Raw genomic sequence first — 15,112 nt, 5'->3', positions numbered from 1 at the left:
GTTGTGTAGAGAATAAACGACATATTTAGGCTTTTTTTTTTTTTTAAACACTCTATATACTGCGGTTGCAATCATCACATCATTTGATACGCTGAGTGTCGCTAGCTTCGACTTAGTTTAGCTCGCAGTGCTGCACAGGAGTGACTAACGCGCGCGCTGTCGCTGGCATGGCGAACGTGTTTCGAGCTCTTCAGCTCGTCTCGTGCCACTTAAACCTGAACCACACAAACTTTCACCTGTTTAGGATTGTCGGTATCCTCAGCTTCGAGCAAACAGAAACTGCGAGCACACACAGACGAGAGTATGGCGGCCTGAACGGACACAAAAGCGTCGCAGCAGTCATTGGGTGGACAATGCGGTCAGATAATAACCGAGCCGGGTTCACTGAGCGGTTCTCACGCCAGGTGGCGCTCTGCGGCTCAGGAACACAACTCTCAGGCGCATCAGTTATCAAAATGATTTTTTTTTGCGTCTCTTTAAGATACTTGTATCCTAAAACTAATAGTTATTTAATTGTATAAATGTAAATACTTGGCATGCATAGTAGTACGTGGCGCAGAAATGCATATAGAGCTATTAAATATTTATCTTTTTTTTTATCCAGTAATCACAATGACTGTGATTTATGGAGGGCGAAACCTGCGAAAACAATAAATACACAAATAAATAAATGTGTGCATAAATACACGTATTCTTGTTTAAATAATGTGATGAAAGTAGGCAAATAAATTAAATAAATTGGTGGGCAAATGGAAAATGTTTAAGGAAATGCTAAACTCATCCTAACTAAAAAGTAGATTTTCGCCATATGGGGTCTTACTTAGTGACCTATGCTACACAATTAATGTGCATGCATGCTATGATAAAAACTGTCAGACAAAATGATAGCGTTTTCTTTATCATAAACAAGGTGTGAAACACAAGTAATTTATAATGAACACTCCAACATTCCAAAAAATAAGTATGGCCTATTTTGATGTCATGGTGACTTGAAGTAACGTGACCCGTGGTTTTTAAAAGATCTAGTTTTGTGAGTCACGACTTGAAACTGAACATCATAAAATCACAAAGAGACTGAATACTGACCATGCTGCCTCCATAACGATCATTGCGCCCTCGTCTTTCCCCACTGGAGGAAAAAGCAATACGACAATAAGCCAATATCACATCCTACTAAAACAAATACTGTTCCACAACACCAAGCCAACATGACTGATAACCAGAGAAAGCTTATAGATAAAGAACTTACTGCCGCCGTTCGTCCATGTGGCCACGCTGGGAGCTGTAGGAGTACTGATCATCACTGTAAAAATAAAGAGACATACAGCATCCATAAACGGTCAAGACAAATCTATTAACTAGCATCGACTCGTCTAGACTGCAAATCAGAGGGGAAAATTTGAGCAGAAGTTGTGTGGTCTATTCCAGCATTCATATTTAAATGTAGTAGACATCTATCAAAGTGTCTCACCCTCTCCTGTGGTGTGGGGGTCCCATGGGCATGCTCCGGTGAGGACGACTCCCTCCTCTTCCCCCTCTCTGGGAAGGAGGGGGGCCCCTGCGTGGGCTCATGTCATCATAGTCTCTCCTGTTTTGCATGTGGTGTCCGCCACGACCCCCGCTGGGGGGCATTCGATCAAAGCCTCCGCCGCTGCCACGCCCCCTTGAGGAGAAGCCGCCCATAGGCCGACGGCCCCGATCTTCATGCATTACACTGAAGCCGCCGTAGTCATACGTCTCATCGTAAAAGTTAGGGTCGTACTGCTGAGCTCGACCTTTAATGGGAGCCTGGAGAACCAGAGAGAGTTAATGAGAAACAGGTCTAATGACACCTGGACACACAGCACTGGCAAACTATTTCAATCTGACCTCCACAATGAGCTCCATCATGGTCTTAATGCACTGCACCACCCGCTCCGCTTTGCCCCCCACGAGCACCACGCGGTCAGTGGACTGAGGACAGCACTCCTGAAAGAGCTTGATGGTGGTCTGGGTGCTCTGGAAGAAAGAAAAAAAGATATCAGCACAGGAAACTCATATTCTATAGTTAAATTTCTCATCAATGTCTTACTTCACGAAGTTCCTTAATCTTAGCGCCCTTCACGCCAATGATGCTCCCAGCTAGACTCTGATGGATGAGCATCCTCAGTTCGCAGTCAAAGTCCACATCATGATGATGTTGATACTGCTCCAACCAATTAGAGAGGAGAATCCAATATGTCATTCAAATGTAATAATATATGCGCGCGCACACATTTACAGATACACTTTTTTTTTTGTTGAAAAATAAATATACATTGGTTGTGTTGTTTTATTTACTTTTTCTTTTTTTATGTATACGCTGGTCATATAAAAAAAAAAAAAAAAAAAAAGCTTAAATAAAAATTGGGTCTAAAAATGATAATTTTATATACAAGGAGTGTAATGGTTAATGTATTCATACTGAAAATTTTCGGTAGGGGTCTTTTGGAAGCATTGTTTTAACCACTGCACATGTAGAACTTCTCTGTGTGGAATATATTTTGAAAAAAAAAAACAATTGGGAAGAATATAATAATTACATTTTGAAAATAACATTTTTGAAAACATTTTATATATACAAAGCATTGTTTTAACCACTGCACATGTAGAACTTCTCTGTGTGGAATATATTTTGAAAAAAAAAACAATTGGGAAGAATATAATAATTACATTTTGAAAATAACATTTTTGAAAACATTTTATATATACATTTTTTTTATAAAATTAATCATTTTTAAAAGTCAAACTTCAATACTGAACAAACAATTGTAAAAAATAATTTTTGATGATTTGGGAAGAAAAAAAAAAATCTCACCTCTTCCAGAGTAGGTATGACCTTCAGCAATATCTCAGCCACCGTGGGAATATCTGCACTGACGCTTAGGATTCTGTCAAAGTAATGAATCGCATTCCGCGAGAGGAGAGAAGAGAACCGATATTAGACACACAAACAGAACCATCAGTGCTTTTGTTAGTGCATTTAACAGTGAGGCGAGGGAACAACAGACCCCAAAGAGAGTCATGGGGAGTGGAGAACACAGGAAAACAAAGAAAAACAAACTGAAGCTCCTTCCTGTTGCTGAAATGTCAAGATACAGGGAAGGTCAGATATGCAGCGTGACAGAGGGAGATTAAAACTGATAGAGGGGTGACAAAGTGCAGAGAGAGACAATGGCAGAGATGAACATGAATGAAGCAGGAGCTCCAGATCCAGCAGAGAAGAGCAGAGACAGATGAACAGACCGGGAGTGGAGTAAAGTTCAAAAGTCAAACAATACAACGGACAAAAGGGAGAAATGTAATTTGCACTGCCCCTTCACCCTCAATAAATTCAGCCTTGTATTAGCAAGAAACCTTAAAAATGAGAACTGTGGAGGAAGGACATTTCCCAAAGGTACACAAAAAGCTACTTCAGAGAATGTTTCTGTCGTAGGAGAGGGGAAAAGGGTGGGAAAGGGCCTCCTTGCATGACAGAAAAGGCATTTGAACACAGTAAAACAGTTAATAATGATAGTCATGGCAGCATCATACTCATGTTTCATGGCAGTAAGGGAGTAGTTTGTACATTAAGGATGTTAAAACAGTTCTGATATTGGCAATAACAGAGCTGATATGACTTGGAGGTTGGAGTATCTGAGTGGCACGTACCGCTCGGGCCCACTGCTGTCTGGGACTGACACAGTGGCATTGTACTGCAGGGGGCGGGGCCAAGCACCCAGAGCAATCAAGCACACGGATGTCAATCAAGTAAGCCGCCCAATAGGAAGGGCGCGATTATGGGTGTGGCCAACCAGGGAGTCAGGAGGTCAGGCGGCAACGCAGGTGGGCGGTACGAGTCGATCCGGAATATGGGAATTGGCCAAAAATGAACAGAAAAATAAAAACAAGGAAAAGGGGAGAGGGAGTGGAAAAGGAATACATTTTTTAATTGGAAACACTTTCAGTGTGACTTTCAATTCTCATAATGTTGGAGGAGAATGGAGAACAGGAGAGGAACAGAGATTATGAGAATATATACTAGGCCAAATACTACTTCAGCCAGTATCATAGAAACAGTAGAATGTGGGGTATTTATGACACAAAGCACTGCTTTTGTAACACAAACTGCCTTGGTTCCACAAAATCTATTTTTTTCTTTGGACTGAGATGATGTGTTTAAAGTGTTCTGTTGGTTTTAATACATATCTTAAAATATAACCCAGTTCTAGACATGTGAGCTCCACCTACCACAGTTTGTGTTGCATGGAAATAGTGAGAATGTGCAAACTAAACAGAAGAGTACTCACATCTGTGCGCAGGGCTTTAATATTCTTCCCACCCTTTCCGATCACTGCGCCGGCATTCTGGAGAGAAGAGCCAGTCAGCAATAGGATTGAGGTACAGCAACTCAAAAGTGACGGGAAAATCAGCGACTTACTTTGCTCTGTAGCAGAATTCTGAGCTCCACCATGTCGTCAGAGTTTCGGGATCGCTTATGAGGCTGCTCCTCCTCCGTATCCTCAGCAGAACGCTTACCTGAAACAACATTCATAATACATTGATTTAGTGCTGGGAAGTATGACCAAAAATGTATATCACGGTATTTTTCAAAATTATACCGGTTTCACGGTACATGACCGTATTTATTTCATGCATGACCGGGTGTTAACCATATTTTCTACTGATTGAGAGAGGAAATACTGCAGTATATTGACTTAGAATGCCCTATTTTACTGTCATGATGAGTGAATAGTGTCAAAAAATACAACACTATATAGTGACTAAACACAACCCCTTTTAATACATGTTATCCAGGAGTCACTCTCATTTATAATCGCGGCATCGTCTGATAAAATCAACATGCATCTACACTAAAGAGCGGCTATGCGGTTGTTTTGGCTATATTACTCTTTTGTCTCATGCAGCGCACTGCCTGCGTCTGAGTGATTAAAAAAACAACAAACAAAAAAGTGCATGTGATATTAACAGACGAACTACGCTCATATTTATAATTCCAAACAATCAGTAGGCGACAGGTGCTAGGAAACGCTGTTTTGTACTCATTTATTGAGGAGTCGGCTGCGGTGCTTCTCTGCCGCTCGCTGCACAGAACAGACGCCGAGAGAGGTGACACTTCTCCGGGAAAGTCAGACCTCGCGTTCGCGGGACAGCACTGGCGAAATCTTCCAACTGAACCATAGCTAAGGTTTATCCAAAAAAGTCGCTAGGTTTGTCAGTATGAATATTCTATGGAGCCGCTAAAAGGGTCTGAAAGTTGCTCAATCTAGTGCTAAAGGGAGCTGATGGCAGCGGGCGGTGGATATTTGTGGCGGTCAGTGTGGATATTGTGGATGAGTTCTTCTGTGTCATCACGTTCTATTAGTTCTACAGCTTCAGTTTCTGAACTTTCACGCTTAGTAACACATACAGCTGTTCCCTCACCACAGTGCAACAGTGAAAAGGGACCCCTTTCAAACAGTGTCACGTTCCCAACGTTGTTTAAGCGACATACACCGGTATTTTAAACAAAATAAACACCGGTATTCGGTATGAACCGGTATACCGCCCAGCACTACATTGATTTATATTACAAGCTATCAGAATTTCATCTTAATTTGTGGCCATAAATATACCTGCATCTGCACCGAATTGCACATTTGAATAAAATCACTGTTTTTTTTTTCCAAAAAATCATACATTACAAAAAAAATAAAATGTCCAACTATTATTTCATATGTCAGACTTTACAGGGTTAAACAAGATACTGCACGAAAAAAAGTATAGTTGGATTTTATCCAGTAGGAAGTGAAAACCGAGCAAGGACATATGGACATATATACACACACACACACACACATATATATATATTTTTTTTTTTTGGAAAAAGCATGCACAATAACATTCATCACATTGGTTCAATTTTCATTTCATTAAAAATTAAAAGAATGAAAGAAAGAATGAAAGAAATAGAAATCACTGGACCTTACCATTACTCTCTTTGAAAGTCTCCTCCTCCTGTGGGTCACTTTCTGGCTCCATGATCTATCTACAACAAGCGGAGATGAACAGCCCTCTCGGTCCAAACGGATATCTAAGGGGAAAAAAGCAAACAGTGCATGAATGAATACATTATATGACCTGACAGGATGCCAGTTCCAACCTTGTGTGTATAATGATTTTAGTGATCTTATCATAATGAACAGTGCTCTTTGTCTACTGAGCATGACTGGGGCAAAACACAGGAGGAGGAAGGATTAAAGCGACTATATCATGAGTTACAAAACAAAAGAAGAACTGAAACTACATGTTCTGGTAGTTGTTCTCACAGTAGTTGCAAGAACATTCAAAATTAAGCTCAATGTATTTACTGGCTGGTAAAGTACTGGCAGGCAAGCCTCTATTGCGCTGCCTAGCGTTACCCAGACAGCACAGCGCAGCGCATATGAGTGTCCAAACGCGCACACTGTTCGCCAGATAGCAAGCTCGCTGTGTTTGATTACGGTAACATTAATTCGTTAGTCGCCATCTTCCTGTAACGTTACTGGATCTGCTGCCAGACTGGCTAATTAACAATGGACGCTTTCAGCAAGCTAACGAGCTAGCTAACTACCATAAAGTACGTTTGTTTGTTTTGCACCAAACTAGACTCATGTAAGTTATATTACGCTCGCGGTAAAAAAAAAAAAAAAAATAGTAATACAATAAATACAAAAATAAAAGCCAGACGAGGGCTAGCAACTGTGGAAATGACTTGGTTGCTAGCTTCCTCTAGCTAACAGAGATGAAGCTAGCTAACGGCTCTAGCAAGAAAACATAGCGCAAATTGCGACCGTGTGCACGAAAAGTACCTCAACGATTTAGGATTGTGAACTTGTCTGACACTGGGATATACTGGTTAATTGCGTAGAAACACTGATAAGGTGGTTTTTGTGTCAGGAAATGCCTCTACCGACCTGCTCCTGTCGTCCTCCCCCTTCGCAAGCTACGACAGTGGCGCACAGAATCAGCGCGGACCAATGAAAGCGCCGCCCTCCACAAAGGAAACGCGCTCTGATTGGTCCAAACCGCAGCAGGACCGGGACTCCAGAAGTGTCACGGACAATCATTGGTCCAAAGAAACGTCAATCTTTTAAGAACACTTTTTAGGATTAGCTAGCACGGCTTTTGATGTGTCGCAAAGCGCTTCTTTTTTTGGCACGAGGCATCTGAGATGTTTTTGAAGTATTAATATCAGTAAAGTAGTCAGGAGAAGCCCTGTAGTGTAGGTTATGACTCCAGTACACTCATTAGAGCGCAGTGGCCTTCTCACATTAGGCTGCATGCGGAGAGATTTTCTGGTAAGGATGAGTTATTAGTTTTAGTTACTGTAATTTAATTACTTTTCCAATGAAAAAAGTAAAGTAAGGGATTACTCTTAATTTTTCTGTAATTTAATTGCATTAAAAACTACAGAATTTAGACATGCTACGTAAAGCAATGGTGTACTTAACATCAAAAATGTAACATCTAATATTAAAATGTATGTTTTTAATGTTAGATTCCCCCTTTAAATACTTTGGTCTGTTTATGTACTAGTACTAGTACACTGTTAAATATGTAAGTAGTAGTAGCTAGTAATTAATTACTTTTTTAGAGTATTTTACCAAATACTGGTAAATAGTATAGTGTAGTGTAGTAAGTTGCAAATTGTATAGTATGTCTTTTCTTTGAAAAAGTATAACAATTGTTTTTAATGATCACTATTATATACATATTGCAACAAAGTTAATAAGTAGCATTGCATAATGGGATGTGACAATGTTTCAGCGTTAATAGATATAACTGTTATATGGCACAGCATGTTACGTTTTAAGAATGATTTGTTTGTAATAGTTTGTGTTTCGGGTAGCTCACTAACCTGAGTGAGAGCACATGATACATCACATCTATTTATTGTCTGCATTTACATCTGCAATATGTCTTGAAGATTGTTTGGTTGTTTCAGAATGTGTGTAAATCTGCTTTTTCGAACTGACGTTTATCAGATGTTTTTACACAGCAGATGTTGAAGAGCTCTTAGAGATGTACCTGTGCAAGCTGGGTAATAGCTAACGTTCTGTAATAATGCTTTTGCATAAATTAGGTTTTTATGATTAACAGTTATATATATATATATATACACACTGCCGTTCAAAAGTTTGGGATCACTAAGATTTGTAATGTGTTTAGAAGTCTCTTAATAATATTACCATTTAAAATAATGGTTTTCTATTTCAATATACTTTAAAATGTAATTTATTCCTGCTATGCAAAGCTGAATTCTCAGCATCATTACTGCAGTCTTCAGAGTAACATGATCCTTCAGAAATCAGTATAATATGCTGATTTATTATCAATATTGGGAACAGTTTTGTTGTTTGTCTTTGCAATATTGATAATAAATCAGCATATTAGAATGATTTCTGAAGGATCATGTATAAATGTACAAATAAATGCAGCCACGATAAGCATGAGACTTATTTAAAACATATAAAAAAATCGTACTGATCCCAAACTTTTGAATAGCAGTGCTTATATGTACAGTGGGTACGGAAAGTATTCAGACCCCCTTACATTTTTCACTCCACATTTTTTTTGAAAGAAAGCACTTGAACTACATCAGGAGAGAAAACTGATACAAATGTAATCTGTATATATATATATATATATATATATATATAATTTACCAACTTAATAATTGGATGCTGTAGCCTTAGATTTGAAAGTTAAAAAAATGTAATTAGTTTAAAAAGTCTTTACTTAATTCTTAAATCTTTAATACGCATTTGCCTCTGTCTGTGTTTATGAAGCTCTAGTGTTCGGGACAGTGAGAGGATGTCAGTGGGTGAAGTTCAGGTTACCCAGGCATGGCTGCGTTCTCAATGGCACATCCAGGTCCCTCACACTTGGCTGGACGCTTGCGTGAACTGGATAAAGGAGGAAGCGGTTAGCGCATCCGTGCCTCAGTCGCTGCTCAATCAGCGCATCCTGGAACAATGGCTAGTGTCTGACCTGCGAGATCTGTCCCACCCGGTGCTCCCCAAAAGAATATCCGAGGCACAGAAAACAGAACTAAACAGCTGTTACTGTCTTCAGATGGACTCCCTGCTAGACGTCAACCAGCCTGCCTACACTCAGCTGCAGCGTATTCGGGGCACCAACTGCTCCAATGATCAAGTCTCGGCGGTTACGCTGGAAACGCAGCGGCCGTGGGAGGCCAAGCCCACACGTATGTTGATGTTGCAGCTCATGGATGGAGTGCAGAGTCTGGAGGGTATGGAATACCGGCCTATCCCGGCTTTAAGCACCAACCTGCCACCCGGGACGAAGCTACAGCTAGTCGGTCCAATCGGCGTCTGTCTCGGGGTGTTGCTCTTGAAAGCGGAGAACGTGAAGGTGTTGGGTGGGGAGGTGGAACAGCTCTTGGAGATTTACTCTCAGAGCAGAGTGCTTTGCGGGACACTCGGTTTGCCTGAGGAGAACCATCCACAAGGCGAGGAACCGGATGACCAGGAGCTCCTGGCCAGCGTAGGGGCTCCAGTAGATCATCAGGTAGCTGACAGCGGCTACAACAGCATGGCTTCAGAAACTTCCTTCAGACCATATCAGTCGCAACCCCGTCCTCAAGCGACGCCCGTTTCCAGAGAAGACGACTGGGATATGGATGAAATTCCAGATGACGACTTCAGAGGTATTCCAGATTATTTTGATGATGTTCCACAAAATGTGGTGGACGAGGACTTTGATGACATCCCTTTAGAGGAGCTGGACAGTGTGATGCTGGACAACCCGATAGATTCAGAAGTCATGCCAAGCAGGCGGGAACACTCTGAAATCAAGCACCCTGATGTAATCCAGCCCAATACCGAAGAACCAAGCCTTCTAAGTTTTCGCTCCGTAACTATGCTTAACAGCAGAAGCTTAAATTAAGTTCCTGTTGCAAACGTAGAGGAACCTGATGCAAACTTCCCCAACCGACACAAAACTGCAGAACCAAGGCAGACGTTTCGCTCTAGAAATCTGCTTAGCAACACCAACCAAAGCAGAACCTTAAATGAAGTTCCTCACACATCTGTTACAAGTTCCTCTACACAAACAGCTGGATCTTCTGGTTGCGAACGAGATGCGCCTACACCACCGTACCTCTGCATGCTACAGGCTGGCCACTGGCCGCCCGCCAAAGTTCAGGTTTTACGACTACAAGCTTTCATCGTGACGCTAGTAGGAAATTTGCGCAGTAGTAGGGGCGTGTGGCAACTCGGGGCCACCATCTCTGACGGAACCGGGTACTTGGATGTGGATCTGTCCGACGCCATGCTCACCAAACTCATCGGCTACACGGCAGCAGAGGCTCGAGTGCTGCGGAAAGACCCGGCGAGACGCGGTGAGGTGGACAGCGGGATTCAGCTCACTGTAAACCACGGCTTCACGGGGCTTATTGCTTTTATAAAACGGTTATTTCATATACGTAGTACGGTTGCACAGAATAAAACAGAGCAAATAAAGTGTACTGATATTAATATAAACTGTATTCTTCCACCAAACAATGTAGTTCCTCAGAAACAGTTGTGTTAGGACAAAGTGGCTGCCGAGCAACAGACAGACGTAAACAAAGGTGTGTGTTTGTAGAGTAATTTACAACAGCTTCGAAAGCAGCTCGACCAATCAGAATCAAGAACCGGAACTCTCCGCTTTATAAGTTAAATTTTAACATGTTTTTTTCTTAGAGAAATAATACCTCTCCTCAAGTAATCTGTATAATATGAAGTAGTACTTTACCGAGTATAGTGGAAACAGGGTGCAGTTGGACATCTTTATATATATATATAAAGACGTCTGTGCGTGTCTGTGTGTGTCTGTGTCTCTGTGTGTGTGTGTCTGTGTGTGTGTCTCTGTGTCTGTGTCTCTGTGTGTGTGTGTCTGTGTGTGTGTCTCTGTGTCTGTGTCTCTGTGTGTGTGTGTCTGTGTGTGTGTCTCTGTGTCTGTGTCTCTGTGTGTGTGTGTCTGTGTGTGTGTCTCTGTGTCTGTGTCTCTGTGTGTGTGTGTCTGTGTGTGTGTCTCTGTGTCTGTGTCTCTGTGTGTGTGTGTCTGTGTGTGTGTCTCTGTGTCTGTGTCTCTGTGTGTGTGTGTGTGTTTGTGTGTGTCTGTGTCTCTGTGTGTGTGTGTTTGTGTGTGTCTGTGTCTGAGGGCTTTCATAATGAAGTAACCCTTGTCTCATGTAATATCACACTCCATCAGTTCAACTAAAGCATACAGTAGACTTGGCCTTAATCATAGAGATGCTATAGCTTGATCTTTGTGGTCCTGGCCTAAAAACACCTGAGTGTCATTAACTGAGTGCACCATAAATTGCCCCTTCAGAGACCCCCACTCCCACGCTCATCTAATACAACACTGATTTCTATTCCCGGGTATTGCTCATTGCGTGACCCGGTAACGGGTTGAGAAAGCTGCTAAGCAGCGACTCGTTTTATCGACTCGAATCGGTTCAGGACGAGTCGTTCACTCACCCCAGGTGTTGACAAGTGAGTGGCCTTTTGTGCTACCAGCAACTCATCATTCGATTCATCAGAAATTACTTGCCGTGTGACCAAAACAAATCTCAAGATCCTTTATTAAAATTTGACGTCTACAAATCAACTATTTTCTGCTCGCCGACAGTGAAATGGATATGTCACCCCCAAAAAAATTTTTTTTAGCCTAACCTTCTGCTGAAAACAAAAGAAGATATTTTGAAGAATGTGTGAAACCAAACAGTTGCCGGTAGCCATTGACTTCCACAGAGTTTGTTTGTTTCATACTTATATGGAAGTCAATGGCTACCGGCAACTGTTTGAAACAACGAGGACGAGTAACTGATGACAGCATATCCATTTTGGGGTGAACTATCCCTTTAAGAAGAATTAATAAATGAATAAATTCATGTATTTATTTATTTATTTCAATCAGACTTTAAAGATCTGGAGCATTTAAAACTGCATACAGCCAATCAGATCAAGATATTAATAATAACAATAATACAGTTAGTAGCCTAAATAAAAATCCATAATGATTTCCATTAACACTCTTGCGTCATTTTAATTGTTTGGTCGTTGTTGTTGTTTTTTTTCTTCATAATTCTCCACCCCCTTTCTATTAATTTCCTTGATGTGAATCAGACTGAGAGAGAGTCGAGAATGAGTCAATTCGAGAACAATTCGTTCATTTAAAGATTCATGCACAAATGAATCATTCACGAACGAAACCCAACTGCTGTGTGTGAGCTACATCTGTCAAGCTCTGCGCTAATTAGCGACTGTCATCATTACCATAATCTGCGCAACATGCCTGAAAGGAGAAGAAACATGCATTGACTTCTATATGCGCAATGCATTCGCCTTAAGCTCTTAAATCCTGATCGGTGTAAGGATGCTACACGCTGTCAATAATGAGTGAAGTGTCTGAATGATCTCCTCTTCTCGTCTCCTCCCCTCAGATGCGCTGCGCATCATCCAGCGCCCGCGCTCTCTCACTCCAGCACTCGCGTCTCTCAGGAGCGCGTCTTAATTCCGTCCTTATCTATGGCAAGCTAAAGTATTCATATACGCCTGGGCGGGCGTCTGATTGCACACTGACCCGTCAAAAGCGTGCGATTTGCCATAAAACGCGCGTTCTTAACGTGCGCTTTGGGGTCACGGAAAAGCTCACCGGACGCGTCATTTAACGCCAGCGTCTCGGTCATTCAGTCTAGGCAGAGCGAGGCATACGGAGACAAGAAGAGGAGCACGGACGCTTCACGCAGACAGACGCGCGAGACAAGGTCGGCGGTGCGTTACGAGCCGTTCTGCGACGCTCCAGACGCGCGTGTTCTGCGCTCTCTCCACGGGTTGGATTCCAGGGGTCTTAAATCTGGAGGCGGGGACCCGGGGATGAGCCTGCTGTCGGGGGGCTTCGGCATGGCGGGCTGGGGGTCCTGTTGGGTTCTGATGCTGCTCGCGCTCTGGAGGCCCGGTGCCGCTTGTCCGGAGCTCTGCACGTGCACTGGCGTGCGGATCTCGTGCGTGGATGCGGAGCGCAGCATTATGGCTTTTCCCATGCTGCAGTCCGAGGCAGAGATGGAGAATATCACAGAGATGTAAGTTATAAAGAAGAGGCCACAGAAGATGATGCATGTTGTGTCATTCAGTCAATTGCGTGCGTGCGTAATTGTTTGATTTCTATGATTTATCCGGGTTTTATTGTACTTGGAATTATTGTGCCGAAGTCATTTTATGAGTACACTGTATTATTACTCGGTTATATCTGCTGTTGACTGTTTTACACAAATGTTTTAAAACATAATATGAATCACTATGTCAGTTTGATTGACTTTAATTAGGTTTAGTAGTATTTTGAAATTAGTTGCTGTTTAAATCACACTAGAAGTGCATTTGTTTGAATTTAGGCCAGCGGAATGGGAATTTTTTTTTATATTTCTACCTTTAAAAAAATATTGCATTTATTAGAAATGATTTAGAGTTTTTACTACTCACCATAGATCAGTTAATGAATTAATTGAGTTAAAAGATTATTGTAAATTTTTTATTTTTTCAGTTAGATGCCAAGGCAACATTTCTAATTCTAAAAAAGTTTTTTCCAGCCTCATTTCGGTTACTGAAAACATATTTTTAATATTAGTTTAAGTTACAAAGTTTTAGTTAACAATACCAACACTGTTCTTTATTAAAATACATTTAATCCATCGAAACTAATTGTCAGCTTGATGCATTTCTTTGGTGAAGCAACTGAATGGAAAGAATGAACTAAAACAATCTACTATGGCCTACTAAGGAAACGTGTTATTGTTTTATTCAGAGCAGAGGTCATCTAATATTTAATACTGAAATGTAGGTTTGTTTGTTTGGTAAGATGTGATTTTTCCAGGCTGTAGTTTTATGACTGCGGCTTGAGACGTGGATAATTATTGACCCAAAGATCAGCCTCCAGCCAGGCCTATTTTAAGCAATACCACAGCAGAAGACCCTCGAGGGAGGAAGAGAGGACAAGAGAGCGAGGGAGGAAAAGGGAAAAATAGAGACAGACGGGGGGATCCCCTGAATGCAAAAACACTGAGACATTTAGCACTGAGTGTCTGCTGGCCTGTGGCCAAATGCTGCCTTTCTTTTCCATTTTTTTTTTTTGTGCAATGAAAGAAAACAAGCTGCTCCAGTGAATTGTTCCAGTTTACCACTTTTGGAACATCTAGAGGGCCAAATGTACATGAGAGATTTTCTGCCAGTGCAGTTTAAATTAGAAAAGGAAAGTTTGGACTTGTTGACGTTTAATCCCAAAAATCATTTACTCATGCTCATGTCATTCCAAACCTGTATGACTTTCTCTTTTCTGCGAAAAACAAAAGAAGATACTCCGAAATTCTATTTCACACACACACACACACACACAGGTTTGTTTTTATGGTTTATGGGGACTCTCCATAGGCGTAATGGTTTTTATACTGTACAAACCGTATATTCTATTGCCCTACACCAACCCTACCCCTAAACCTACCCCTCACAGGAAACTTTCTGCATTTTTAGATTTTCAAAAAAACTCATCCTGAATTATAAGCATTTTGAATTACGGGGACACTGAAAATGTCCTCCTAAATCACCTTCTCCTTGTAATACCTATGTCATACCCATGTTATTATACAAATTTGTGTCCTCATAAACACACACACACACACACACATACACACACACACATATACAGTGGGTACGGAAAGTATTCAGACCCCCTTAAATTTTTCACTCTTTGTTATATTGCAGCCATTTGCTAAAATAATTTAAGTTAATTTTGTTTCCTCATTAATGTACACACAGTACCCCATATTGACAGAAAAACACAGAATTGTTGACATTTTTGCAGATTTATTAAAAAAGAAAAACTGAAATATCACATGGTCCTAAGTATTCAGACCCTTTGCTGTGACACTCATATATTTAACTCAGGTGCTGTCCATTTCTTCTGATCATCCTTGAGATGGTTCCACACCTTCATTTGAGTCCAGCTGTGTGTGATTATACTGATTGGACTTGATTAGCAAAGCCACACACCTGTCTATATAAGACATTAC

The 15,112-nt window shown here is 41.2% G+C and overlaps 2 protein-coding genes across 5 annotated transcripts in view; one reads left to right on the top strand and one right to left on the bottom strand.

Moving 5' to 3' along the window:
• Nucleotides 1-7,028, bottom strand: part of LOC107562659 (heterogeneous nuclear ribonucleoprotein K-like) — an 8,495-nt gene extending 1,467 nt beyond the window's left edge. The window contains exons 1-12 of one of the 4 annotated variants that reach the window (XM_016247338.1): nucleotides 6,954-7,028; nucleotides 5,988-6,091; nucleotides 4,439-4,536; nucleotides 4,308-4,364; nucleotides 3,670-3,713; nucleotides 2,837-2,909; nucleotides 2,444-2,506; nucleotides 2,072-2,185; nucleotides 1,870-1,998; nucleotides 1,472-1,788; nucleotides 1,250-1,303; nucleotides 1,087-1,129 (exon numbers count right to left, since the gene is read on the bottom strand). In XM_016247338.1, coding sequence (XP_016102824.1) covers nucleotides 1,087-1,129; nucleotides 1,250-1,303; nucleotides 1,472-1,788; nucleotides 1,870-1,998; nucleotides 2,072-2,185; nucleotides 2,444-2,506; nucleotides 2,837-2,909; nucleotides 3,670-3,713; nucleotides 4,308-4,364; nucleotides 4,439-4,536; nucleotides 5,988-6,039 — 1,044 coding nt within the window. In that variant the 5' untranslated portion in view covers nucleotides 6,040-6,091; nucleotides 6,954-7,028. Of the gene's footprint in view, nucleotides 1-1,082; nucleotides 1,130-1,249; nucleotides 1,304-1,471; nucleotides 1,789-1,869; nucleotides 1,999-2,071; nucleotides 2,186-2,443; nucleotides 2,507-2,836; nucleotides 2,910-3,669; nucleotides 3,714-4,307; nucleotides 4,365-4,438; nucleotides 4,537-5,987; nucleotides 6,092-6,848; nucleotides 6,930-6,953 lie in introns of those variants that run through there. The other 3 variants (XM_016247340.1, XM_016247342.1, XM_016247341.1) reach the window with 3 other exon arrangements.
• Nucleotides 7,029-7,156: 128 nt separating this feature from the next.
• On the top strand, nucleotides 7,157-13,136 carry LOC107562639 (recQ-mediated genome instability protein 1-like). Its single transcript, XM_016247313.1, has 4 exons — nucleotides 7,157-7,337; nucleotides 8,829-9,915; nucleotides 10,021-10,431; nucleotides 12,744-13,136. The coding sequence occupies exons 2-4, from the start codon at nucleotides 8,854-8,856 to the stop codon at nucleotides 13,134-13,136; spliced, it is 1,866 nt and encodes a 621-aa protein (XP_016102799.1). The 5' UTR covers nucleotides 7,157-7,337; nucleotides 8,829-8,853.
• The last annotated feature ends 1,976 nt before the right edge of the window (nucleotides 13,137-15,112 follow it).

The sequence above is a fragment of the Sinocyclocheilus grahami genome, unplaced genomic scaffold (genome assembly GCF_001515645.1).
Source record: "Sinocyclocheilus grahami isolate Dianchi unplaced genomic scaffold, SAMN03320097.WGS_v1.1 scaffold831.1, whole genome shotgun sequence".
NCBI classification, from domain to species: domain Eukaryota; kingdom Metazoa; phylum Chordata; class Actinopteri; order Cypriniformes; family Cyprinidae; genus Sinocyclocheilus; species Sinocyclocheilus grahami.
Note: the sequence above shows the minus strand (reverse complement) of the source record. Positions and strands in the feature narration are given on the sequence as shown.